Source organism: Bos javanicus, chromosome 6, assembly GCF_032452875.1.
Source record: "Bos javanicus breed banteng chromosome 6, ARS-OSU_banteng_1.0, whole genome shotgun sequence".
Classification (NCBI taxonomy): Eukaryota; Metazoa; Chordata; class Mammalia; order Artiodactyla; family Bovidae; genus Bos; species Bos javanicus.
In genome coordinates this window covers 11,135,957-11,162,540 of record NC_083873.1, presented here as the reverse complement: position 1 = coordinate 11,162,540, position 26,584 = coordinate 11,135,957, and the positions used below count along the sequence as shown (strand labels likewise).

General features: G+C 38.7%; 1 protein-coding gene across 1 annotated transcript in view; it reads right to left on the bottom strand.

The window, feature by feature from the left end:
* Positions 1–26,584, bottom strand: part of LOC133250034 (bifunctional heparan sulfate N-deacetylase/N-sulfotransferase 4-like) — a 103,374-nt gene that overhangs the window by 17,532 nt on the left and 59,258 nt on the right. Inside the window, exon 4 of the mRNA XM_061421205.1 lies at positions 13,534–13,716. Within this exon, the coding sequence (XP_061277189.1) occupies positions 13,534–13,716 (183 nt within the window). The remainder of the gene's footprint in view (positions 1–13,533; positions 13,717–26,584) is intronic.

The window sequence follows — 26,584 nt, the reverse complement described above, 5'->3', positions numbered from 1 at the left end:
TTTCTCCTAATGACCTTCCTCTTATAGGTTTCCCCAGGAATTATGTTCACAATTGTGGAAAAATTGTGCCTGGGTGAGTGAGTGTACTATGAGAAGCAGGTATAGCTTTGTGGTACAAGGTGTGGATGGGGCAGTGATAGAGGTTGAATGCCTTTTCCTCCACTGAAGGAAACACCCTATTTCTGACAAGCTGGGGAGACAGTACTGCCTTGGCCAAATAGAAGCCACTTGACAGGAAGTCATGCATCCCTTGCCACTTTCCAGAGATGGCCCGTGTCCAGTGATTGACTGATTCAGGGCTGTGACAGCCTGACCAGCTTGCTTCAAGGTCAGACAATTTGTATGATTAGCTCTCTCCCTGCAGATCCAGTCGAGGCCTGACTTTTCTAAGACTGCATTGTGCTCTGCTTTTTCCTGTTCCACATTTTCCCTTATAAGCTTTTCCTGAAAGTGTTTCCTCGACAAATCATTGAACCAGATCCCTATCACAGAACTGATGCATTTTCCATCACCATCTTTCACTGGAACAAGAGTACAGTGTAATACAAAAATGCCAGTTATGTATGCAATCTGTGGGAATTCGCCTCACAAAAGGTTCTCCTATACATCTTGAATATCTTGATGAATTCATCTATAGAAACTGTGATCAAGTAGTTGATTACAAGCCAATAAGCGCAACAGGTCTTATCTATCTTACATAACAACTGATTGCAGAAAATAGAAACACTAGTAAAAATAAAATAAATTTGTGTCACAATATGAATTACTGCACTGCATGCTTCAACAAGAACATTTCACTGCAGGAAAAAAGAAAAGATTCTGGATGAAGTAACCGGTTGCTTTTGATATAGATTGTTTATATGTTGGCACAATCTTTTTGTCTCATGGTGAATCGTCAACAAATACTTCAAACCTATTCAGGGGCCTCTGCTTGCAGTGCAGGAGACCCAGGTTTGATCCCTTGGTCGGGAAGATCCTCTGGAGGAGGGAATGGCTACCCACTCCAGTATTCTTGCCTGGAAAATTCCATGGACACAGAGGAGCCTGGTGGGCTATAGTCTATGGGGTTGCAAAGTGTCAGACAGGACTGAGAAACTGGCACTGGTAACAAATGCCAACACCAACCAAAGCTTCCGTTCTGCTGTATTCACTATTATAGATACACTCATACCCGCATGTGAATCTTTGAATTATTTATATTTCTGGGCAACACTTTTATTTTTTTTCTACAATTCAGGGTCAAAATCTTGCCAGTTCTTCTCATTGAAGCTAATATCTGTCATAAATCATTCCTATTTACTTTGGTGGGGCAGCAGAGCTCCGTAGTTAAGAGTGTGAGCTCAGGAGGCTTGTGTCTTAAGCAATTTCCCCAAACTCTCTGGACTTCAGGTTTCTCATCCATTAAATCATGATTAATATTGTTTACCTTGCACAGTTATTGAGAACATTAAATGAGTTAATATATTAAACAACATTAAATTGTGCTCTATAAAAAAAAGTGCTTACTCTGTGGGCTCAGTCGCTCAGTCGTGTTCAATTCTTTGCAACCCCCTGGACTGTAACCTGCCAAGCTCCACTGTCCATGGGATTTTCCAGGCAAGAATACTGAACCAGGTTGCCATTTCCTACTTCAGGGGAATTTGCCCAATCCAGGGATCAAACCCACGTTTATTATGTCTCCTGCATTGGCAGGCAGGTTCTTTACCACTAGCACCACCTGGGAAGTTTATTCTGTGATCTCCCATAAACTCTTTTTTTTCCCTTTGTTCAGATTAGTTAGGCAACTGAAGCAGCAGAAAGAGATTACGCTTGCTGATGGACTGGTTTATTGCAGATATTCATCCTGAGATCTGACTTCCTGGTCCTTGTCAGAAGCACCAGCAACTAAGGTGACTGCCCCTTCTCAGAGTTGGATGGCTAGATTCCTGGGATGCATGAGATATAGGCAAACTTGAAGCTACAGACTCTTCTATCATATGATCCAAAGACTCCTATATAATCCTAATTCAGTCATGGATATTATTTTTTTTCACACTTATTATACTTAAAGTGCTTCCAAGGTGGTGCAATGGTAAAGAATGCACTTGCCAATGCAGGAGACAGAGGACTCACAGGCTCGATCCCTGGGTTGGGAAGACCCCCTGGAGAAGGAAATGGTAACTCACTCCAGTATGCTTGCCTGAAAAATTACATGGACAGAGGAGCCTGGTAGGCTATAGTCCATGGGGTCACAGAATCAGACTGAGTGACTGAGCATGCACACAATATAAATAATCCCTTGATTCCTCTAAATTTGAATCTAGAAATATTGTAACATCTTGCCAGTGTGCCAGTGTGCCAGTGTGTTAGGAGCTCAGTTGTCCAACTCTGTGACCCCGTGGACTGTAGCTAGCCAGGCTCCTCTGTTCATGGAACTCTCCAGGCAAGAATACTCTCCAGGGGTGGGTTGCCATTCCCTTCTCCAAGGAATCTTCCCAATCCAGGGATCGAACTCAGATCTCCTGCTTTGCAGGCAGATTCTTTACCTTCTGAGCCACGAGGAAAGCCCACCTCAGCACCAGGTAATTTTATTTTATAGTTTACTCCCATCAGTGTAATTTCCTGGGAAAGTACAACTAAAATAACTAGTGTCTTTGTCTGCCAAAATGAATGTTTATCCACGTTCTGTGTGTGAGAGTCAAACTCTTTCTTAGTCTTACATTATCAATCTGCCTATTTCTCTGAGAGTTTTGTTTCACCAGTTTTGCATGCAGAAATTTGAATGGCAAAGCTGTGTATATTGTGATAAAGAAGAAAAGAGGTTTAGTCAAACATACACAACCAAGAGAGGTCTCACAAAAGATTTTGACTTTCAACAGTGGCACTGAAAAAATCAATCAGTTTGCTCATCCACTTTGTAAGAAAACCATTTGAGATAATGAACTGAACACCTATTCTGAGATTTGTTCTTTGTTGAGTTATATATGGTGAAATGCAATAAGAATAGGCAATTGACACTGCTTTCCTATTGCTTAATATCTAAAATATAGTAGAAAACTAAATTTCTTTGCAAATGATGCAGTTAAATGATAATACGAGGAAAATAAAGATTAAATTCTATAGTGATAATATGAATAAATAGCAAGAAATAGCTTCTGGGGCCACCATGAAGAACATCATCAGTGACTGAAATTTTTGTGGGTGTTTGAGAAGTAAAATATCTACACAGTTTATATTACAATAGTTTTCAAACATGTATCAAAGCCTGCCTATGCTTATACCAAATGTTTATGGTGCCCATCCTATCACAGTTAATCAACCATTCAGTCCATAATTATCAAGCAACTCTTATGTATTAGAGTGCAGCAATAAAGAAGACAGAGGTCTCCTCTTCAGAGAACTTACATTCTAGTTGAATATAATTATTGGAAATATAACCAACTATTAGTATGCATGTTACATACTGTGACTAGAAACACACACTTGAAGTAAATAATTCTGGGTACTGAAATGCAGTGAAGGAAACATGACAGGAAGCTCTTACAAAGAAACAGGAATGGGAGGAAGTGCTTTGGCTCTAGTCATCAGGGAAGGCCTCTGGCTTGGGGTGATACGTGAGTTGAGCCCTGAATGACAACAAGTGCTAAAATAATGAAGTGGATGAGTCGCAGTAGCCAAATAGCAAGAATATCCCAAAATAGGATAAGAGGAGAGTCTGGGGGAGAATGGGTTCATGTATGTGTATGCTGAGTCCCTTTGCTGTTCAGCTGAAACTACCATAGCGCTGTTAATCGGTTATACTCCAACACAACATTAAAAGCTTTTTAAAAAATAAATTAAAATAAAATAACATTTTTAAAAAGCCATCTGAGTAAGCAGTAAATGTATCTAGATTATGTTTAAATATAATAAAATGTGCAGAAAAAATATCCAGAAATAAACTGAATTAGGATTATATAGGAGTCTTTGCATCATTTGGTAGAATAGCCTATAGCTTCAAGTTTGCCTGAAGAAACTCCAAGCTGTTTCCTTATCAGGTATATTTCTGTCCCAAATGTTTTTATTATTAATTCAATTTATACTACTTCAGTTTTCCTGTAGGTATTTTATAATTGGTGGCATTTGTATACATTGGTCTGGACAGACTTTATTTCTAACTGCATTCCTTCTATGTTAGATCATTTTACGGCTATTGGGGATGCCCACATTTCTTCTTTCATCTCTTTTCTTGGTATGTTCCTTCTTGTCTCTGTTAATCACAGCTTTAATAACAGGATGTTTGCATTTCCTATTTTATATTCTGAAAATGTTTGTTTAGACTTTTCCTACTCTGACTCTCCTTTTATTGTCTGAATAACAGCTAACATAATTTCTAACTTTTATTGATCACCGTCTATATTCCAGGCACTTGCTTGATATAGATTATTTCTAATCCTCAAAGCAACCTGGCAAGACAGATATTATTATCCCTTCTTTATAGCTGAGGAAGCTGAGATGCAAGGTGTTTTATTTAGGTCTTGCTGAAGGTGACACAGGACATTAGTTTCAGATTTTAAATCCAAAGCTGGGGTTGTCTCTGCTGTTAAATTGCACGTGTGTGTGTGTGTGTGTGTGTGTGTATGAGAGAAGGGATGCAGGGGGAGAAGATTCTACAGTGATTATAAGAAAAGGGGTTCATTTGCATGCACTTTCTCATACTTTGTGCCATTGTTATTGTTTTAATTCTAAAGATCAGAAACTTATAAAGCAATTATATCCCTGAGTGTTCCCTACATATCTGAAACTGTTACACACTGTAATTTTCTGTTTTTAGTATGTAGCATGATAGATATGCTGAAACTTTGGAAAAATACTCAGTTAAAACTGCTTTAGGCAGTGTGTATGATAACAGTGCCAGCATAGTGAAAATGCATGCAACTATCTCTCACACAGGTAAACGGGATACAGGTAGCTTTTGTACATGGAATATATGATGAGGTGAGGCAGATTTACTTTTTGGTAGATATAGGTAGAGTGGACACGAGATTCCCTGAGATGATTAACCAGACTTAGAAAGGGCAGTAATTCTGATGAAATCATGTTACTAAGAAGGGTATGAGCACTCAGATTTTCCCTCTCTAATTAAGTAAAAATTTCAAATTTACTATCAAGCTAGAGACACATACTTTAAAAAAGTCACACCACAGTCCTGATCCTGAAATTCATGTTTTATAGAATGATGAAAATAACTTTTGCTCTCATTAGATCTGGTTATTCCAACCTACCTGCCTTTTCTTTACCAACAATTTGTTCTGTTCACCGCTTCTCCACACCCTTCCCTGAGAAGGACACCATGGAACTATCAATTGGACTGATTATCCTCTCTCAGGTCATGTGTCTTTTCCAGATAACTAGGAGATCTCTAGACCTTAATAGCTGAAACATTAAAATTGCCCAGTGCTCATGGTAGAAGGATTATTTTGTTAATTAGAAACATTTCCAGGTTATTGGTTTTCTCTCCATTCCGTATGCTTGCTTTCTGCTATTCTGACCTCACTGTTCAAAGGAGAATGCTACGAAAGGTGTTTCTGTTTTTCAAGTTCTTCAGCTTCCGCCCATCTTGGTGTGTTGTTTTAAATTTTATTCTGCTTACTAAACTTTGCCACGCGCACATCTTTAAAGAAAATTCTTTTCCAAGTCTGCATCATATGAGCTGGTGACTTTCAATGTTTTGTCTCTCAAAGTCATTTAAGCCTAATACAATTCACATACACTGATGAAGAATTTTAATAGGTTAGGGATATGTATCCTCAGTGCTTCAGTCAGCAAATCCTTATGGAGAAACTCTGAGACGCACACCATCTTTGCAAAGACTCCATTCTACCTGCACATCACATAAGCCGGGGAGTCCATCAGCTCCTTGGAAGAGCTTTTCCTTTCTGTGTGCACTGATCCATAATGAATGCCTTCTCCACAGAACTCCTGTGTAATAGTCTGATTCTTATTCAGAAAACTTTTCTACCAAAGCACTCGGATTCGTGCCTGCATGCTAAATTGCTTCAGTTGTGTCTGACTCTTTGGGCCCTATGGACTCATAGGCCCGCCACTGGAGTGGGTTGCCATACCCTCCTCCAGAGGATTTTCCTGACCCAGGGATCGAACCCAGGCAGGTTCTTTACCACTAGCACTATCTGGGAGCCCAGTCTGATTTACAAAGGTGCATAAACGCCCGCCTCTGGGGGTGAGATTGGTGAAAGAGGCCTGCGGTTCATGTGTGGATCACGGTAATAGTGCAAAAGAATTGCTTTAAGCACAAAATACCTCTGATTTATCCTAAACACCTGTGCATTCTTCACCATATTACACCATCTTTATTCAATAAATTCACACTATTTGTATTTTCCCGTGAAATATTCTCAAAAGCACAGTTGAGCCCAGGGGAAAGTGACAAGTTTACTCTGTAGCTCTGAGTATCTTCAAACATGACTGTACACTCTTGCATATAATACCTTATATTATTATTTATGGCTTTATGAATATACTATCAGGGAATCTGGATAATCAACTCAATGAAAGAAACTGTATTTTAAACTCTTATTAATAGGTTGGTCTCATATAATGTTTCCCTAGTAGTATGTTAAAAGTTATCAGACATTTCTGTAGGGCATACACAAAAAATTCACTTTTTATTGTTATACTTGGATTAAGGATTCAAAATAGTTATCTGATGATGATTTTGATTCATCAAGTATGAAAGTATTATAATTTTTTTTTCTTTTGCTATCTGCAAGTAGTTTTTCCATGATGAAACCTTAGTAAGGTACTTGTGTGGAGAATTTGAAACCTGACAAGATTGTATTTGCAACTGATTGACAGGAAAAGAAAAATCCATGACTTATGTCACCATTTCTGGATGTCAGACTGTCTGACAGCCTTGTATGCTCAAAAGAATGAAATGGTACATGGTAAACTAAAGAACTAAAATACTAAAAGAATTAAAATCATGAGGAATTACCTGAGTATTTGGGAAGAATTTCTGAAAGGTTTAAATACTATTCGGAATTAAGAAGAGAAATGTAGTGCTGTAACACGTAAATCCACATGGTGATTAGGAAAAATGTATCAGATGGTGTTGAAGTCTGGCCTCTGCTCTGAGTGTGAAGTGATAAAAGTGTTCTGGCTATTTTACCGGAAAGGCTAAAAGATGAATAAAGGGAAGTGAAGACTATGAAATTATAGAACCGTTATTTCCCCAGCTATGGGGATAATTACTTATATCAGAGTTCCTTTAATCTCAGGGTCTCACCCACAAACAATTTCTAACACATTTTCTTTTAAGATCTCACTTTTTCCCCCCATAGCCATGAAGCTACTCAGGGCTTCCCTCTTTCATATCTAGATTATTACCTAACTCCAGCTCCTCCCTGTTCTTATTTGTCAACGAAAACAAACAAACAAACAAAAACTTCTGCTATGATCTTTTTTGGCCAACACTTAAAAAAGTATTCCCCTCTCATCTTCAGAACACACTTGTTGCCTTTCAAACCCAAATTACTCTGACAGCTCACAAAGCTTTCCTGACTGGCTTGCGCGTGCTCCTCAAGGTCATGTCCTATGCCTACTCTTACCGAGAAACAAGTGTGCCACCGTTATTGCTGTTTTGCACACAAAAACACACACCCTCTGTGTTTGCTGATACATTTGTGACACTTTAATGACAGTAGCTATGGTACTATCAGAGAAGGCAATGGCACCCCACTCCAGTACTCTTGCCTGGAAAATCCCATGGATGGAGGAGCCTGGTGGGCTGCAGTCCATGGGGTCGCTAAGAGTCGGACACGACTGAGCGACTTCACTTTCACTTTTCACTTTCACGCATTGGAGAAGGAAATGGCGACCCACTCCAGTGTTCTTGCCTGGAGAATCCCAGGGACCGGGGAGCCTGGCGGGCTTCCGTCTATGGGGTCGCACAGAGTCGGACACGACTGAAGTGACTTAGCAGCATGGTACTATGCTAGGTTCTAGATTACGAACATCTTACCCCTTAAGGTTTGCATGAGCCGGTATATGACAAGCACAAGTGTCTGCAATACCATATGGTAAATGCAATACTAGAGTCATAAATAAGGTATAGAGTGAACAAAAAGGAGGAAAATATGAAGACAAATTTATGATGTCATTTTGTTCACATAACCAGGAGCTATAATGGTTTGTAAATTCCATGAAGGCAAAGACCTTTCTTTTTATTATACAGGTATTTCAAAAGCATTGTTTGCATAAATTCTCACTGAGTACTCCATCCTGTGCTTCTGAAGTCACAAGGTATTCCTGATATTTCGTTCTACATAGACAGTCAATGATAGAAGTATATTTATTATTCTAAACATAAAACTACCATCTTGGTGTGGTTGGGACTAAACTGGAGTTCCAGGAATAATAAGGCAACTTGAGCTTCAGTTCTGACTTGTCCCTAATAAGTCACGTAACTTAGAACAAGACATGGCACCTCCTCAGGTGTCTAAAATGAATAGGTTGAGCTAGATGCCCCACTGCCTCTTGCTGTTACAATCCTTAATTCTCCGTGTCAGCACCAACTTATAGAATCTACAGTGTTTGTATCACTAGACCATGTGATTTGTTTATGTCATAGACATTCAGATTTCAACATTTCTAAGCGGGAGTTAGATGATTTCCCAGCGAGAATCTACCAAGGTGTTAATTCCCTAAGGTTACCACCCTGTGGCTTTGTTCCCCTGTTTCTTTACTTTTAGAGACACTGGCCTGGAAAGAGAGGAGCTGCAGCTCTTTGAGCATTCCCTTGGTCACACAGGCGAGCAGGAATCCACATCACGCTTGGCACATTTATTGATAGTGAGACCCTGGAGTGACTGACTGGAGATAGAGACTGAGCTAACCTGACAGCCTGAGAGCTTAAAAGCACCGATTAGTGAATGTGCAATGATCTGACCTTCCAACTGCCTCCATGTTGGGGTTTGGGTTTCTATAATGGGAGTTAAAAAAAAAAAAAAAGAGGAAACCTTATTCCTTTATGCTTTATAGTGATTATTCCACCCAAACAAAAAGGGGCATGAACTAATAGAAATCCATGAGTATAATTTTAGGAATCTTACATGCCAGGGACTGCACTGAGGCGGATGTACTCTAGGGATCGAGTTCCTTGTGTGCTCAGTACATATCTCATATTAAACAACTTCAAAAGAATCCACTTCCAGTGAAGGGAGAACATTCTGCGTTGTACTTTCCCTGCTGGCCATTGGCAGATATTCATATTGCACTTTTTAATTAGGTGACAAAGAAGTTTTCACATATCCATTAGTTGGTGCTAATGAAAATCTACATAAGGAACCAACGGAAATTAAATAGCTGTTAAGATTATCATTTTGCACATTTTCTTTTTATTTGTGACAATAAAAAAGCATGAACTGAAAATCTAAGGAAATATAACAGTTGACTTTTTAAAAGTGAAATACACTAAATAAAAAGGCATGTTTATATTAAATATAATACAGTATCTGCAACGTTTAGAGAATGTATAGTAGTGCTGCTGCTGCTGCTAAGTCGCTTCAGTCGTGTCCACCCCATAGATGGCAGCCCACCAGGCTCCCCCATCCCTGGGATTCTCCAGGCAAGAACACTGGAGTGGGTTGCCATTTCCTTCTCCAATGCAGGAAAGTGAAAAGTGAAAGTGAAGTCGCTCAGTCGTGTCCGACTCTTAGTGACCCCATGGACTGCAGCCCACCAGGCTCTTCCATCCATGGGATTTTCCAGGCAAGAGTACCGGAGTGGGGTGCCATTGCCTTCTCTGGTATAGTAGTGACAGAGATACATAATATTAATTGATCTTATCTCTGTAGGGTTGTCATGAATGGACTGTAAAATCTTTAATTAGTGTTGGTTATGCTTATGTGTGGGGCTTCCCTTGCGGCTCAGGTAGTAAAGAATCTGCCTGCAATGCAGGAAACCTGGGTTCAATCCCTGGAGAAGGGAATGGCTTCCCACTCCACTTCTTGCCTGGAACATTCCATGGACAGAGTAATGTGACAGGCTACAATCCACGGGGTTACAAAGAGTCAGACATGATTGAGCAACACTTTCAATTTCAAGATTATATATATTTTGTAAAATTAAATTGATGCTGTTCAAAGGACACAATGATAATGCTTATAGCTGTTTTGTTTGCTTGCTATTATAAACAGGAAATGAGAAGAAGAGAAAACCACCATAGAAAGGAAATCAAAAGTATTATGCCCTTTATCTTCTTCACTAGATCATTTGCAGTTTTATGGCTTCCCTGGTGGCTCAGATGGTAAAGTGTCTGCCTGCAATGCGGAAGACCTGGATTCGATCCCTGGGTCAGGAATATCTTCCTGGAGAAGGAAATGGCAACCCACTCCAGTACTCTTGCCTGGAAAATTCCATGGATGGAGGAGCCTTGTAGGCTACAGCCCATGGGGTTACAAAGAGTTGGACATGACTGAGCAACTTCACTAGTTCACTGGATATCCTTTATGACTGGAAAAGTTTTGCTTCAATGAGTCTATGGTTCTCAAAATCTCATATATGTGAATATTTCCCTGTTCAACTTAACTGTATTTCTGTTTACTAGTTCTTGTTTTCTTTCTTAAATACATTTGGGAACATATGGAATGTTAGTTAATAAGAAATGTTTACAACTTCATTTTTCAGTTAAAAGTAACCATATAAATAGTATAATTCATGTGTTAAAGCAGGAGACTTTTAGTAAACATTTACTGTTGAGTATTATTTAAATACTCTTATAATAAGCTATGTTTTCATAATAGAAATATGAATGAAAACAGCAACTTAAATTTGTGATCTGATGCCTTTTCTGATTAATTATATCATTTATTAAGAACTCCCTAGGAATTTACCTGTATGATGCTATTCAAAATTACAACAGTCACACTCACAAATGTCTTTTTTTGTGTGTGTATGCATATGTTTTCATGTCTTCCAAAGTGATGCAGTTCTCTAAGGAATAACACTGTTTTCTTTTTCTAATTTTCATTTATACCCCTGTTCATCTAGCACAGTATTTCATATCTAACATTTGATCATTAAATTTAAAACCATCATATTGACCAAATCTTATTGGAGCTGATGTGTTTTTGATTATGCTCATTTCCAAAGAAAACAAGTACCGTCTCTAAGATGGAAAACTATCAGTGAACACAATTATTTATTTTTTAAAACTCATATAGCATTAAGATGTATAAATTTTTCATTTAAAAAGCATTTTTTTCCCCTCTGAAGATAGTAGAGTTTGGGGTCACTGACTCATTTTTAGATCATCTATGACCTTTGTTAAGTTGGCTACTTTTTATTGTTCCTGTACCATGAATTATAGATATCTTATAAATAAAAATATGTGAGAAAAGAATTGATTTACTATCAATGATTTGTCAAGTTTATACGTATGTGAGCACTTTTAACTACCATTTATGGGACACAAGGTTTTGCCTTTATGAAATTCAACATCTATGTAGTATGACTACACACATTATAAAAACTTTGTTTTTACTTATCTGTCTGCTTAACATATACACCAAACTGCTGAATAAATCATTAAAATAAAGTATGACTTACGGTAGCTGTTTTAAAACAGATTTAAAAATATGTAATGGTCAATAAAAATAACAAGAAAATGTTCTATTGACTTTGAGAGAAAGCACTGCATTTTATTCTTCTTTGAATTTTCTAGAGCAATTAGCCTTGCCTTATACATAGGAGATGCTCAATAAACATACGGGGGATTTTTTTTTTTTACCATATAGATACAGAAGGGCATGTAACATGAATTATGGAATAAAGAGAAACACAAGAAAGGGAGAGGAAATGGTAAAAAGTGTGTTTCACAGTGATTTCTCATTAATGAGGACGCTACTCCCCTACTGACTACTTAGCAGGGGACCATCTGATCTGCTCTCTGCAGTCAGCTTATTGATTGTGTGGGTCAATGTAATCTGATGCATAAAGAACCAAGAAAGTAGAAGGTAGCATTTTCCTAGATAAATGGTAAGAAGCAGCTAGTTTACATTTTCATGCCCTGAGGCTCAGTGGCTCCCACAAAAAGTTGAATTAAAACTGACAATTCTTTATCAATAGATAGAATCTGTATGGGCTTGAAGCAACACTTGCCTTTCCTTTTCTACTTAGACTATCTGTGTTGTACACGTACATATCAAGGTCTAGTTATAGGCATTTAGATTATGGTGGCCCTTGATTTCTGTCTTCCTAGACATCTACTCTGTGTGGTCAGATGCTCAGTTGTGATCGACTCTTTGCAACGCTATCCATGGACTGCCTACCAGGCTCCTCTGTCCATGGGATTTTCCCAGCAACAATGCTGGAGTGGGTTGCCCTTTCCTCCTCCAGGGATCTTCCCAACCCAGGGATCAGCCCATGTCTCCTGTGGCGCCTGCATTGCAGACAGGTTCTTTTCTGCTGAGCCACTTGGGAAGCCCGTCTTCTTAGATGATGGGTCCTGCCCCAGAACCACAGGCCTTGCACCAAGGCCACAGGAACAGAGCCCAGAACCAAGGTCACCTCCAAAGCTGACTACGCCCCTTTGTAACTGTTACCAAAAGCCCCCTGGTAATCACTAACAAGCTCCCTGACTCCCAGTTAGGCAAAGATGCCCACTCCAGTAAACACACTATAGCACCCCAACCAATCACCTAATGCAAACCATCCAGCAAGAATTTCCTTTGTCCTGAGGCTATAAAAATTGGCCATTAACTCACAAAAATGGTTGACTCTCCCATGCCTGTCAGGAGGTGTTGGCCCACTGCGCTCGCAGTGCCCACTTTATCTCTGCTGTTTTTTCTTGATAAACTTCCTCCTTTCTGAAATGTTCTATGTCTGGAAATTCTTTTCCAACCTGCACTCGGACTGCCTCAACACTAGCTGCTGCTAAGCTACTAAGTCGCTTCAGTCGTGTCTGACTCTCTGCGACCCCATAGACGGCTTCCTACCAGGCTCCCCCGTCCCTGGGATTCTCCAGGCAAGAACACTGGAGTGGGTTGCCATTTCCTCTCCAATGCATGAGAGTGAAAAGTGAAAGGGAAGTCGCTTAGTTGTGTCCGACTCAGCGACCTCATGGACTATAGCCCACCAGGCTCCTCTGTCCATGGGATTTTCCAGGCAAGAGTACTGGAGAGGGGTGCCATTGCCTTCTCCGCAACACTAGCTACCTAACACCTAACTGTTTTCCTGCTAGTCAGTGGCCACGGTAAATGCAAGTCAAAACGATTAGCTCTGAGAAAATACCAACAATGAAACAATATCCTCTAGGCAAAACTTCCAAACCAACTGACTAACAAACAAAACCCCAGAAAAACAGACCCCAAATGCAAATACTTAATCCACAAAACAAATATAAAGCATTATTGAAGAGAATACAACTACTGGATAAAAAAGAAGTTTGTGCTGAATGCCAGCTATAGTATTTCCAGCTGAGTTCCCAACATCAATTCAGCACTCACAAATTGCTAGGTTTTTTCTTTCACCCCAGGAGAGAATGTTCAGTGTTACCTGCCAGAGAGGATCTTTTTGCTCAGGGAAGAGCTCAAAGTACTTGTGCGCTAGTTGCACTGGAGGCAGAGTTTGCAATTTCAGGTTGGTCCAGCTCTGAACGAAGTTGGCCAGGTTCACAAAGGTGTACAACCCTAGGCGGTCATTCCCATAGTTTGACAAATGGGTCATGAAAATGCTGATCTGAAAAATAAAAATGACCAGAAATATCATATGCATATGCTCAAAAGTGGCATGGAAGCTCTAAGAAGAACTTCACCTAAACGTGGAATTTTATAAGAAGTACAATTATCATTTTAGGTGGTATTAGGGACTGAATCGTAGTCCCGCCCTCCACATTCACATGTTGAAACTGTAACTCCCAATGTGACTGTATTCAGAGGTAGGTTCTTTAGGGAGGTAATTCAGCTTAAATGCAGTCATAAGGATCCTAGATTGATGGTCTGGTGGTCTTATAAGAAAACAAATACCACAGTGCATTCCCCCCCTCTCTCTCCTTTTCTCTCTGTCTCTCCCTTTCGCTCCCTCCCTCCTGCAATGCACAGAAGAGAGGCCAATTGGGAACACAGCCAGAAAGTGGCTGTCTTTAAGTCAGGAAGAAACTGAATTTTCTGGCACCTCCATCATAGACTTATAACCTCAAAAACTGAGAAAATAAATGTATGTTGTTTAAACCACCCAGTCTGTAATCTCTTGTTATGGCAGTTTGCAAGCTAAAGCTGAAACTCCAGTACTTTGGCCACCTCATGCGAAGAGTTGACTCATTGGAAAAGACTCTGATGCTGGGAGGGATTGGGGGCAGGAGGAGAAGGGGACGACAGAGGATGAGATGGCTGGATGGCATCACCGACTCGATGGACGTGAGTCTGAGTGAACTCCAGGAGTTGGTGATGGACAGGGAGGCCTGGCGTGCTGCGGTTCATGGGGTTGCAAAGAGTCGGACACGACTGAGAGACTGAACTGAACTGAACTGAACTGAATACTGGTAGAAAGTCACACATCTGATTTCTATTTCAAAGTCACTCTTAAACTCACTCTAAAAATAAAAATTGAAATTGGAATAAGCCAACCTCATTGTTCATTAAAGGTATAGTGTTACTTTACATATTAGCTTTTTCCTCATTGTGGAATCAACACTATCAAATTCAATAATCTAATAACTTCCAGACTAGCAAAGAACCAGAATCATACCAGTTTTAAAATTAAACAATTGTTTCAGAACTTTTTTAGTCTATATATGTATATGGGTTGAAATGAAATCAAACTTAAGAATACTTGTCTTTTTGTGGGTCTAATGAGGAATTTTACTGCAATAAAGAAACTGTTGATGTTTGCACAGCCACTGATTGCCTTTAGCCAACTACTCTTCCATACTTATTACTTTTTTATAACTTTTCTTTTCTCAGGATTAACTTTAAATATATGGCAGCATTTGGGTATTGTGGATCAGAGTCTAGGAAAAAGTATAAATCTAGATTGATTGCTCTTGAGAGAGCAACAAAAATTCGAATGTGATTAAAAATATAATCTTATATACAACTCATCAAGGATTGCAGCTGGAATGAAAAAAATAATACCAAATAAAAGAGAACTTGAATAATCTTCGTCTAAACTGAAGAAATTACAAATGCAACTCATTAAAAAGGGAGCTCATCATTTCTACCATAGACAATACTTGTACTTGTTCCTCAACCTCATATACACATATAAGAATTTTAAAAATACATTTTATTATTTACTATTTACATATATACTTTGGAACAATGAATACAATTATTTCATTAACTTCATGAGAAAAGTAAGAGTAATATCATGTAGGGAAGACATCTTTCACCTTAAAAATAGTAGAGTTTTATTGGGTTACTATCTACAATATGAATTACTGTCTAACTCAATGAAACTATGAACCGTGCCATGTAGGGCCACCCAAGACTGATGGGTATTGGTGGAGAGGTCTGACAAAATGTGGTCCACTGGAGAAGGGAATGGCAAACCACTTCAGCATTCTTTCCTTGAGAACCCCATGAACAGTATGGAAAGGCAAAAAGATGACACTGCAAGATGAACTCCCCAGGTCGGTAGGTGCCCAATATGCTAGTGGAGAAACAGCTCCAGAAAGAATGAAAAGGCTAAGCCAAAGCCAAAGCAAAGCCTAGTTGTGGATGTGACTGATGATAGAAGTAAAGTCTGATGCTGTAAAGAACAATATTGCATAGGAACCTGGAATGTTATGTCCATGAATCAAGGCGAATTGGAAGTGGTCAAACAGGAGATGGCAAGAGTGAACATTGACATTTCAGGAATCAGTGAACTAAAATTGACCAAAATGGGTGAATTTAATTCAGATGATCATTATATTTACTACTGTGGACAAGAATCCCTTAGAAGAAATGGATTAGCCCTCATAGTCAACAAAAGAGTCCACAATGCAGTACTTGGGTGCAATCTCAAAAACAATAGAATGATCTCTGTTTGTTTTCAAGGCAAACCATTCAATATCATAGTAATCCAAGTCTATACCCCAATCACTAATGCCAAAGAAGTTGAAGTTGAATGGTTCAGTGAAGACCTACAAGACCTTCTAGAATTAACACCAAAAAAGATGTCAACTGATATTAAGAAGAGGTGGCAAGAATACACAGAAGAACTATACATAAAAGATCTTCATGACCAAGATAACCATGATGGTGGGATCACTCACCTAGAGCCAGACATCTTGGAATGTGAAGTCTACTTAGGAAGGTCACTACAAACAAAGCTAGTGGAGGGGATGGAATTCTAGTTGAGCTATTTCAAATTCTAAAAGATGATGCTGTTGCACTCAGTATGCCAGCAAATTTGCACTCAAAAGATTAAGTGTCACACTCATTATGCCAGCAAATTTGGAAAACTCAGCAGTGGCCACAAGACTGGAAAAGGTCAGTTTTCATTCCAATTCCAAGGAAAGGCAATGCCAAAAATTGTTCAAAGTACCGCACAATTGCACTCATCCCACACACTAGCAAAACAATGCTCAAAATTCTCCAAGCTAGACTTCAACACTACATGAACTGAGAGCTTCCAGATGTTTGAGCTGAATTTTGAAAAGGTAGAGGAATCAGAGATCAAATTGCCAACATTCGTTGCATCATAGAAAAACCAAGATAATTCCAGAAAAACATCTACTTCTACTTCACTGACTATGTCATAGCCTTTGACTGTCTGGATCACAACAAACTGTGGAAAATTCATCAGACCACCTTACCTGCCTCCTGAGAAATCTGTATTCAGGTCAAGAAGCAACAGTTAGAACAGGACATGGAACAATAGACTGGTTCCAAATGGAAAAAGGAGAACGTCAAACCTGTGTATTGTCACCTTGCTTATTTGACTTACATGCAGAGTACATCATGCGAAATGCTGGGCCTGATGAAGCATAAGCTGGAATCAAGATTGCCGGGAGAAATATCAATAACCTGAGATATGCAGATGACACCACCCTTACGGCAGAAAGCGAAGAAGAACTGAAGAACCTTCTGATGAAAATGAAAGAGGCAAGTAAAAACCTGGCTTGTAGCTCAGCATTCAAAAAACTAAGATCATAGCATCTGGTCCCATCACTTCATGGTAAATAGATTGGGAAACAATGCAAACAGTGAGAGACTTTACATTTTGGGGCTCCAAAATCATTGCAGGTAGTGACTGCAGCCGTGAAATTAAAAGATGCTTACTCCTTGGAAGAAAAGCTATGACCAACCTAGACAGCATATTAAAAAGCAGAGACATTACTTTGCCAACAAAAGTCCATCTAGTCAAAGCTATGGTTTTTTCAGTAGTCATGTATGGATGTGAGAGTTGGACCATAAAGAAACCTGAGTACTGAAGAATTAATGCTTTTGAACTGTGGTGTTGGGAAGACTCTTGAGAGTTCCTTGGACAGCAAGGAGATCCAACCAGTCAATTCTAAAGGAAATCAGTCCTGAATATACTTTGGAAGGACTGATGTTGAAGCTGAAGCTCCAATAGTTTGGCCACCTGATGCAAAGAGCTGACTCATTAGAAAGATCCTGATGCTGGGAAAGATTGAAGGTAAAAGGAGAAGGGGACTACAGAACATGGTTGGTTGGCATCACTGGCTTGATGGACATGAGTTTGAACAAGCTCTGGGAGCTGTTGATGGACAGTGAAGCCTGGCATGCTGCAGTCCATGAGGTCACAAAGAGTTGGACAGAACTGCACACGTGAACTGAACTGACTGATCTAAAGTATATGAAGAATTCAAACAACAACAAAAAAACACCACAAAAGTCCAAACAATTCACTTAAAAAATGGACAGTGGGTCTAAATAGACATGATTTTTGGAAAAAGACTTATAGATAGCCAAGAAGCACATGAAAGAATGCTTTACATCATTATTGCTGCTGCTGCTGATGCTAAATCACTTTAGTTGTGTCCAACTCTGTGTGACCCCATAGACGGCAGCCCACCAGGCTCCCCCATCCCTGGGATTCTCCAGGCAAGAACACTGGAGTGGGTTGCCATTGCATGAAAGTGAAAAGTGAAAGTGAAGTCGCTCAGTCGTGTCAGACTCTTAGCGACCCCGTGGACTGCAGCCTACAAGACTCCGCCGTCCATGGGATTTTCCAGGCAAGAGTACTGGATTGGGTGCCATTGCCTTCTCCTTACATCATTATTCAGTTCAATTCAGTCGCTCAGTCGTGTCCGACTCTTTGCAACCCCATGAACCGCAGCACACCAGGCCTCTCTGTCCATCACCAACTCCCGGAGTTCACTGAGACTTATGTCCATCGAGTCAGTGATGCCATCCAGCCATCTCATCCTCTGTCGTCCTCTTCACCTCCTGCCCCCAATCCCTCCCAGCATCAGAGTCTTTTCCAATGAGTCAATTCTTCATATAAGGTGGCCAAAGTACTGGAGTTTCAGCTTTAGCATCATTCCTTCCAAAGAAATCCCAGGGCTGAACTCCTTCAGAATGGACTGGTTGGATCTCCTTGCAGTCCAAGGAACTCTCAAGAGTCTTCTTCAACACCACAGTTCAAAAGCATCAATTCTTCGGCGCTCAGCTTTCTTCACAGTCCAACTCTCACATCCATACTAGACGGACCTTTGTGGCAAAGTAATGTCTCTGCTTTTGAATATGCTATCTAGGTTGGTCATAACTTTCCTCCCAAGGAGTAAGCGTCTTTTAATTTCATGGCTGCAGTCACCATCTGAAGTGATTTTGGAGCCCAGAAAAACAAAGTCTGACACTGTTTCCACTGTTTCCCCATCTATTTCCCATGAAGTGATGGGACCAGATGCTGTGGTCTTCGTTTTCTGAATGTTGAGTTTTAAGCCAACTTTTTCACTCTCCTCTTTCACCTTCATCAAGAGGCTTTTTAGTTCCTCTTCACTTTCTGCCATAAGGGTGGTGTCATCTGCATATCTGAGGTGATTGATATTCCAGCTTGTCCTTCTTCCAGCCCAGCATTTCTCATGATGTACTCTGCATATAAGTTAAATAAGCAGGGTGACAATATATAGCCTTAACGTATTCCTTTTCCTATTTGGATCCAGTCTGTTGTTCCACGTCCAGTTCTAACTGTTGCTTCCTGACCTGCATACAGATTTCTCAAGAGGCAGGTCTGGTGGTCTGGTATTCCCATTTCCTTCATAATTTTCCACAGTTTATTGTGATCCACACAGTCAAAGGCTTTGGCATGGTCAATAAAGCAGAAATAGATGTTTTTCTAGAACTCTCTTGCTTTTTCCATGATCCAGCAGATGTTGGCAATTTGGTCTCTGGTTCCTCTGCCTTTTCTAAAACCAGCTTGAACAACTGGAAGTTCATGGTTCACATATTGCTGAAGCCTGGCTTGGAGAATTTTGAGCATTACTTTACTAGCCTGTGAGATGAATGCAACTGTGTGGTAGTTTGAGCATTCTTTGGCATTGCCTTTCTTTGGGATTGGGATGAAAACTGACCTTTTCCAGTCCTGTGGCCACTGCTGAGCTTTCCAAATTTGTTGGCATATTGAGTGCAGCACTTTCACAGCATCATCTTTCAGGATTTGAAATAGGTCAACTGAAATTCCATCACCTCCACTAGCTTTGTTCATAGTGATGCTTTCTAAGGCCCACTTGACTTCACATTCCAGGATGTCCGGCTCTAGGTCAGTGATCACACCATCATGATTATCTGGGTCATGAAAATCTTTTTTGTACATTTTTTCTGTGTATTCTTGCCACCTCTTCTTAATATCTTCTGCTTCTGTTAGGTCCATACCATTTCTGTCCTTTATTGAGCCCATCTTTGCATGAAATGTTCCCTTGGTATATCTAATTTTCTTGAAGAGATCTCTAGTCATTATTAGGGACACGCAAATCAAAACCACAGTAAGATATCATCTCAAACCTGTCAGAATGACTATTATAAAAAAAGACAATAAATAACAAGCGTTGGATAGGATGTGGAGAAAAGAGAATCCTCATGCTATATTGCTAAGAATGTAAACTGGTGCAGCTACTGTGAGAAACAGTATGGAGGGTCTTCAAAAAATTAAAAAGATAACTAACATAATCCAGCAATTCTACTCTGGGGTATGTATATGATGAAAATTAAAGCACAATTTAGAAAAGATACATGCACGCCTATCTTTTTTGCAGTGTTATCTATAATAGCCAAGATATGGTAGCAACCTGAATGCTGATCATTAGATGAATGGATAAAGAAGATGCTATATATATATATATATATATATATATATATAGTAACACATATATATTATGGAATATTACTTAGCCATAAAAGAAATGAAATCTTTCCATTTGTGATATGGATGGACTTAGGGGGTATTATATTGACTGAAATAAGTCAGACAGAAAAAGACAAATGCTGTATGATTTCACTTACATGTGGAATCTAAAACACAAAACAAATGAACAAACATAACAAAACAGAAACAAGGGTCACAGATATACAAAACAAGCAGGTGGTGGCCAGAGAAAAGGGGGCTCAGGGGGAAGAGAAATAAGTGAGGGAGATGAGAAGGTACAAACTTCTAGTTGCAAAATCAATGACTCATGAAATATACAGTGTGGGGAATATAGTGAATAAATATGTAATACCTTTGTATGGTGGTAGATAGTAACTAGACATATTGTGGTGGTCATTTAAAAATGTATAGAAATATAAGATATTATACATGTTTCAATGCCGTTCTCCCAAATCATCCCACCCTCTCCCTCTCCAATTAAAATAAATAAATTTATATTAAAAAAATTTTTAAAAAGCAAAAAAAAATGCATAGAAATAATGAATCACTATGTTGTATACCAGAAACTAAGATAGTGTGGTACATCAATTATATGTCAAAAACAAACAAATATAAAATCTCACAGAAAAAGAGATCAGATTTGTGGCAACCAGAGGCGAGGGGGTGGGAAGAGGGAGGAGGGAGTGGATGAAGTTAGTCAAAAAGGTATAAACTTCCAGTTACAAGATAAATAACTACAAAGGATATAATGTACAACATGCTAAATACAATTAACACTTCTGTATGTTATGCATGAAACTTGTAAAGAGAGTAAATTATAAGTTCTCATCATGAGGAGAAAATATTTCTTTTCTAATTGCTTTAATTTTGTGTCTATATAAAATAATGGATAGTCACTAAAATTATTGTGGTAATCATTTCATAATGTATGCTAAGTCACGTCATTGTGCTGTACACCTTGAACTTAAACAATGCAGTATGGCAATCATATCTCAATAAAACTAGAAAAAAATAGAGCTTTAGCTTGCCCAAGAATTAAGAAAAAAGCACTCTGGTAAGGTAGTATAAGCTGTAAGTCAAAGGTATCAGATTCATGGAATGCCCTTTACTAGAAGGCTGAAAAGGATCTTCTGAGGACAGCTCACTAAGCTGGTTAAAGATACTCCTCATCATGGCTGAAGGTAGGGAGGAGAGTGGATGAACTTGGACTATTCTCCTCAAAATCCTGAATTACATAAAATATCACCATCAAGTATATAACACTTACTATGTGTTAGGCATAACTCTAAGCCCTTTACATGTATGAAATGATTAAGTCCTCACCACAGTCTTATAAGGCAGGTATGGTTATTGTCCCCTTCGAGAGATGAAGAAACCGCTGCTGCTGCTGCTGCTAAGTCACTTCAGTCGTGTCCGACTCTGTGAGACCCCATAGAAGGCAGCCCACCAGGCTCCCCCGTCCCTGGGATTCTCCAGGCAAGAACACTGGAGTGGGTTGCCATTTCCTTCTCCAATGCATGAAGGTGAAAAGTGAAAGTGAAGTCGCTCAGCCATGTCCGACTCTTAGCAACCCCATGGACTGAGGCATAGTTAAATGATTTGTTCAGGTCCCTTATTCAACGGCAGAGCAGAATTTAAAACCTAGGGAAAGCTGATACATGATATACCCCAAACCTTCACCTAAACAGTTTTATGTATAGAGTTTGACATCCATCATTGCTTTACTTTTGCCTTTTGAAAATAAAAGACCAAAATATGAAGAAAGTAGAAAATCTAGGTATTATCTTGGCAACGTAAAGGTTTTCTTTTTTAACTCAGAATGACAACAGAACATAAATTATTTTTGGACTCACATGATTATTTTTAAGACAACAAATTATAGTATTTGAAAAGAATTTTACAGATAGGCTACAAATTTATCTTTGAAGGCAGTATTACGCCTATCATATTTCCAGTCCATTCCTACTCGCCTCCCAACCCCCCGGGGTGTATTCAAAGCTTTTTATTTTAAAGGTCAGAAGAGAGAAAAACCATTTTAAAGAATATTCTTTACAAAGCTTGTTTAGATAGAAATTCAAATTAAATCCCTCACATGTTAGTTGATATAATGATTTTGAGATTCATGTGGAATCATTTGAACAGGTTCAGGGTCTTTACATTGGTCAAACTCTCTCTCACTTTTAAGCTCATTTTTTTTTCCCCCAAATAGAAAGTGCCCTCTTGGCAGGACTTAATTATAGATTTTTTAGAACATAACATAGTATCACTAGTTGATGACCATATAATTGCAATTGCGGTCATGAAAACGTCTTTGTAATCACCACAAAATAATATGCATTTGATCCCAATAAGTGTACATTTATCTCATGTCACTACTATAATTAAGAAATAAGACAGTATAAGTAGAATTGTCCAGGATAATTATAGTTCCTCAGGACTGAAATTATTATGAAAAACCAGGCTGCAGGCAAATGTCTGAAGAAATATTATAAGGTCCTAGAAATCTCCCACCTGCCCTCTAGCACTGTTATTTTAAAATGGAATTTTAAGGCACCTGTCATCTAAAATCCGACGAAACCATAAATAAAAAAATACTACTTGGAGAATATGGTAAAAATTATTTTTATATCATGAGCAGATGTATACTATAGAGTGGGCATTGCCATAGTGCTCTTAAAAGATTTTGTGGCCTACTAATTTTGTCGTTTATCCAGAATTTCCTTAGGAGAACAAGTTGTGCTTTCTGAAGGAAGTAAAACACGGACGCAAGGCAAATGGAAAATGCACGTTTGGAAGAAAGCAGTCTGGAGACACTGTGTGGTTCTAAGCTGAGGCACGCCTCTGCATTTAAATGTCCCATTGCTGAGAAAAAAGGCGAGCAACCTGGCCACAACAGTTCCAATAGCTGTGTACCAGGCAGCATGCGTGCATGTTTTACTGGTTAGAAATAAATTAGTGCTGGTACATGGTCAACTGACTGCACTTTAAGAAGAAAAATTCTGTAAGCACAACTGAACTGTGCATATATGAGTTGCTAAAAGTGCCTGTTGAGCAGACAGAACATTTTAGTTTTAGGATTTCTGGCCACATGTCTTGTTTATTAAAAAAAAAAAAAAACTATTCAAAGCATGGAGGAAGAGTAAGACAAATTAATATTGGATGTTTTCAGAAGCATAAATAAGGAATGTCAAAAGAAATTCAGTATAAAATAGCTGTAAATAAATTTTTACAGACATAATATATTGCTACTATTTTTTACACGACAGTATATGTTCACCACAGTTTCCCTGATGGTTCAGTGGTAAAAAATCTGCCTGCCAATGCAGGGGATGTGAGTTTGATCCCTGGGTCAGGAAGATCCCCTGGAGGAGATGGCAACATACTCCAGTAATTTTGCCTGGGAAATCCCATGGACAGAGCAGCCTGGAGGGCTATAGTCCATGGGGAGTCGGACACGACTTTGCAACTAAACAATATGTTCCTCCACTTATCCTGTGCTTTTATTCTGATTGTTATTTCCTTAAGGATATAGTAAAACTACTCCTGCCCAATACTTCCCAAAGCATCATCTAGAAAAGGTATGACTGTGATACATGCTGCAAATGGTTTACAAATGCAGACCAACTGGACCTGGAAATACTGTAGCTCAGAGATTTGCGTAGCACTTTACCATTCATAGACATCATGTTCAACGGATGAGATTAAGAATGAGATACCCAATGCTAATGTCAGTAGGCCCCCTGTTGGCAAGGCTTCCAGAGGGGTCACTGAGGCCAGGCTTCTGTCACCACGCTGGCCTCTGGGCCGCCTCCACCTTGTCACTGTCTCTGAGACATGTGTCTCTCCCTCACTCTCCACACTCTCAACTCTATTATAACCAAACATGAACAAAATCTAAATTCTTCCTTTAATCTGTCGTAAAAATTAAAATCAAGCTGGAAGTTACTCTCATAGTCTAATTATTCATTAAAAACATAAAACAGAGTTTCTCGATGTCAGGTGCAATACACACGCACCAAATTTAGGAAAATCATGACCTGGAATAAATCTATTGAAGGAGGTATCTACTGTTCAAAGAAAGAGGAGGTTTTAAATAAAGTGATATATAAATGTTGGTAACAGGGAATTGGATAAAAAATAATGGAACTCTAAAGGGTAACCTTTCATTTTGTCATGCTCGTGCTCAGTTGTGTCTGATTCTGTGACCATCTGGACTGTAACCCCCGGGGTTCTCTGTTCATGGAATTTCCCAGGCAAGAATACTGAAGGGGGTTGTCATTTCCTCCTCCAGGGGATCTTACCCTGAATCCACGGATCGAATCTGTGTCTCCTGAATTGCAGGTGAATTCTTCCCCTGCTGAGCCATGGGGAGGCTAATTTTTAAATGTGGGTAAAAGCACAGCCTGTTGCAGCGACAAACAAATTATTATTCTGTAAATGTGGGCAAGTGACTGCTCTTCTGAGTCTTTAGCTGCAAGTCATTCAGTTGTTTTGTATATCATTTTATTTTGTCTCTCTTATTAAGTAGAAAGGATAAGGGAAAAAGCAGGGGGGGGGGGGGCGGGAAACAAAAACAAAAGCTTTATTTTATCCAGAAAATGAAGCATCAACTTTCTTTAAATTGAGCAAAAATATTTTTAGACTGCCAATACCTGAACAGTTTTCTGGCTTTTCCTACTTGTATGACAGACACAATGGCAGCGTAAATTGTATGGATGCTAATATCCATAACCAGAAAATCAAGTGTAGTAGCTTAAATTGGAATTTAAAATCATTTTTAGAGCATATATTCTTATTTAAAATACACTTGAAATATTTGGGTATCAATTCTGTGCCTTATAGTGCCTCTAAAAATGCAATTGTTCAGAGTTGTCAGATACCTGGTTCATAGGAAAAGCACAGTATTATAACAAATACAGGAAGATACAGTAACTTTGCAGAGCAAGAAGAAATGTATCCTGTTTTAAAGCAGCTAGCCTTGTCTTCATGCCACAGCACAGATAAACATTAAATAATAGTGGGTAGTTTCCATTTCTGCCTCTGTGGCCCTGTCAATGTGCTGCTCTTCAGAAAGAGTTCATTGTGTTTAAAAATATGTCCATTAGTTTGTTAAATTATTGATTAGGCTTTTAGTTCTCATAAAATGTGAACATAGATGGAATATAGGGGAAGGCATCTCTGATGGTTCATCTGATGGGCTTTGGCATTGTACTCATATATTTCCTATAAAAGGAGATCTTATGTCTTTTTGTTCTGAACATAGGCTGGAACCACCAAGAGATACTAAGAATTAAACTGCGCTTAACATTGCCAAGTTTTAAGCACTCATTACCAAGTTTTAAGCACTATACCAACATTACCAGCTTTAAGCACTTATGACATAATTGTTGTATTATAATTAGAGGCACCCCAATGCTACCTTTTCAGACCTGGGCAACTAATAACTTGGTATATGCTTATGTCTATGTTTTCAGATGCCAAAAGTAAGGAATATTTGCCCAAATCTAATACAGTTATATTACTTTGCCACTCAGTCTAAAAGCCTATCATTAGCTTGGAATTCACTATTGAATTATACCACTTTATTTTTTTTTAAAGTATCATATGTTGAAAATTTGATCAATGATTGATTTTTTAAATACATGATGCTATTGAATCATAATATTAATTTATTTATATAACTTTGCCATGGGGCTTTATGTTCATTTTTGTTGTATTGATTAAGTGCTAAGAACTCACCCTGTTTTAGAGAAAAGGTTCATGAAGATCAAAGGGTTTGAGTGTTCTCTCTGAGATTATAAATGGAATCCCAGCAAATCATTGCTCAAAGTTGGGTATGTGAATTCAGAATAAGTGCTCACACCCAAGGTTCTGCCAGAGACTTTGGTAACAAGTTTATCTAATTTCTATTTTCTTCTTTTTCTCCTTATATCATTTTAATTATCTGGTAGATTTTATTTATAACAACATTAGGTCAAAACTAACATTTCTTTGTGAACTTTTCCTAGAATTGATCTAACATAAAATTTGATTTATGTATTAAATGTTTTTAGAAGTGAAAGAAATAGGTCACTACTTCAATATTTATATCTCTACACATATACAATTTCAACTGATTATTGACTCTGAACATTTCAAAATAATACACAGTGAAGACAGAAACTGCTATTTCATATGGGAAGATTAGCATATTTCTTAATAGAAATGTGTTCTACAAGTTGACAGTAACTCCAAACTTTCAATATTAAAGAAACATTGATTTCAAAAGACCATTCAAAATGTCTTTCTCTAAAAC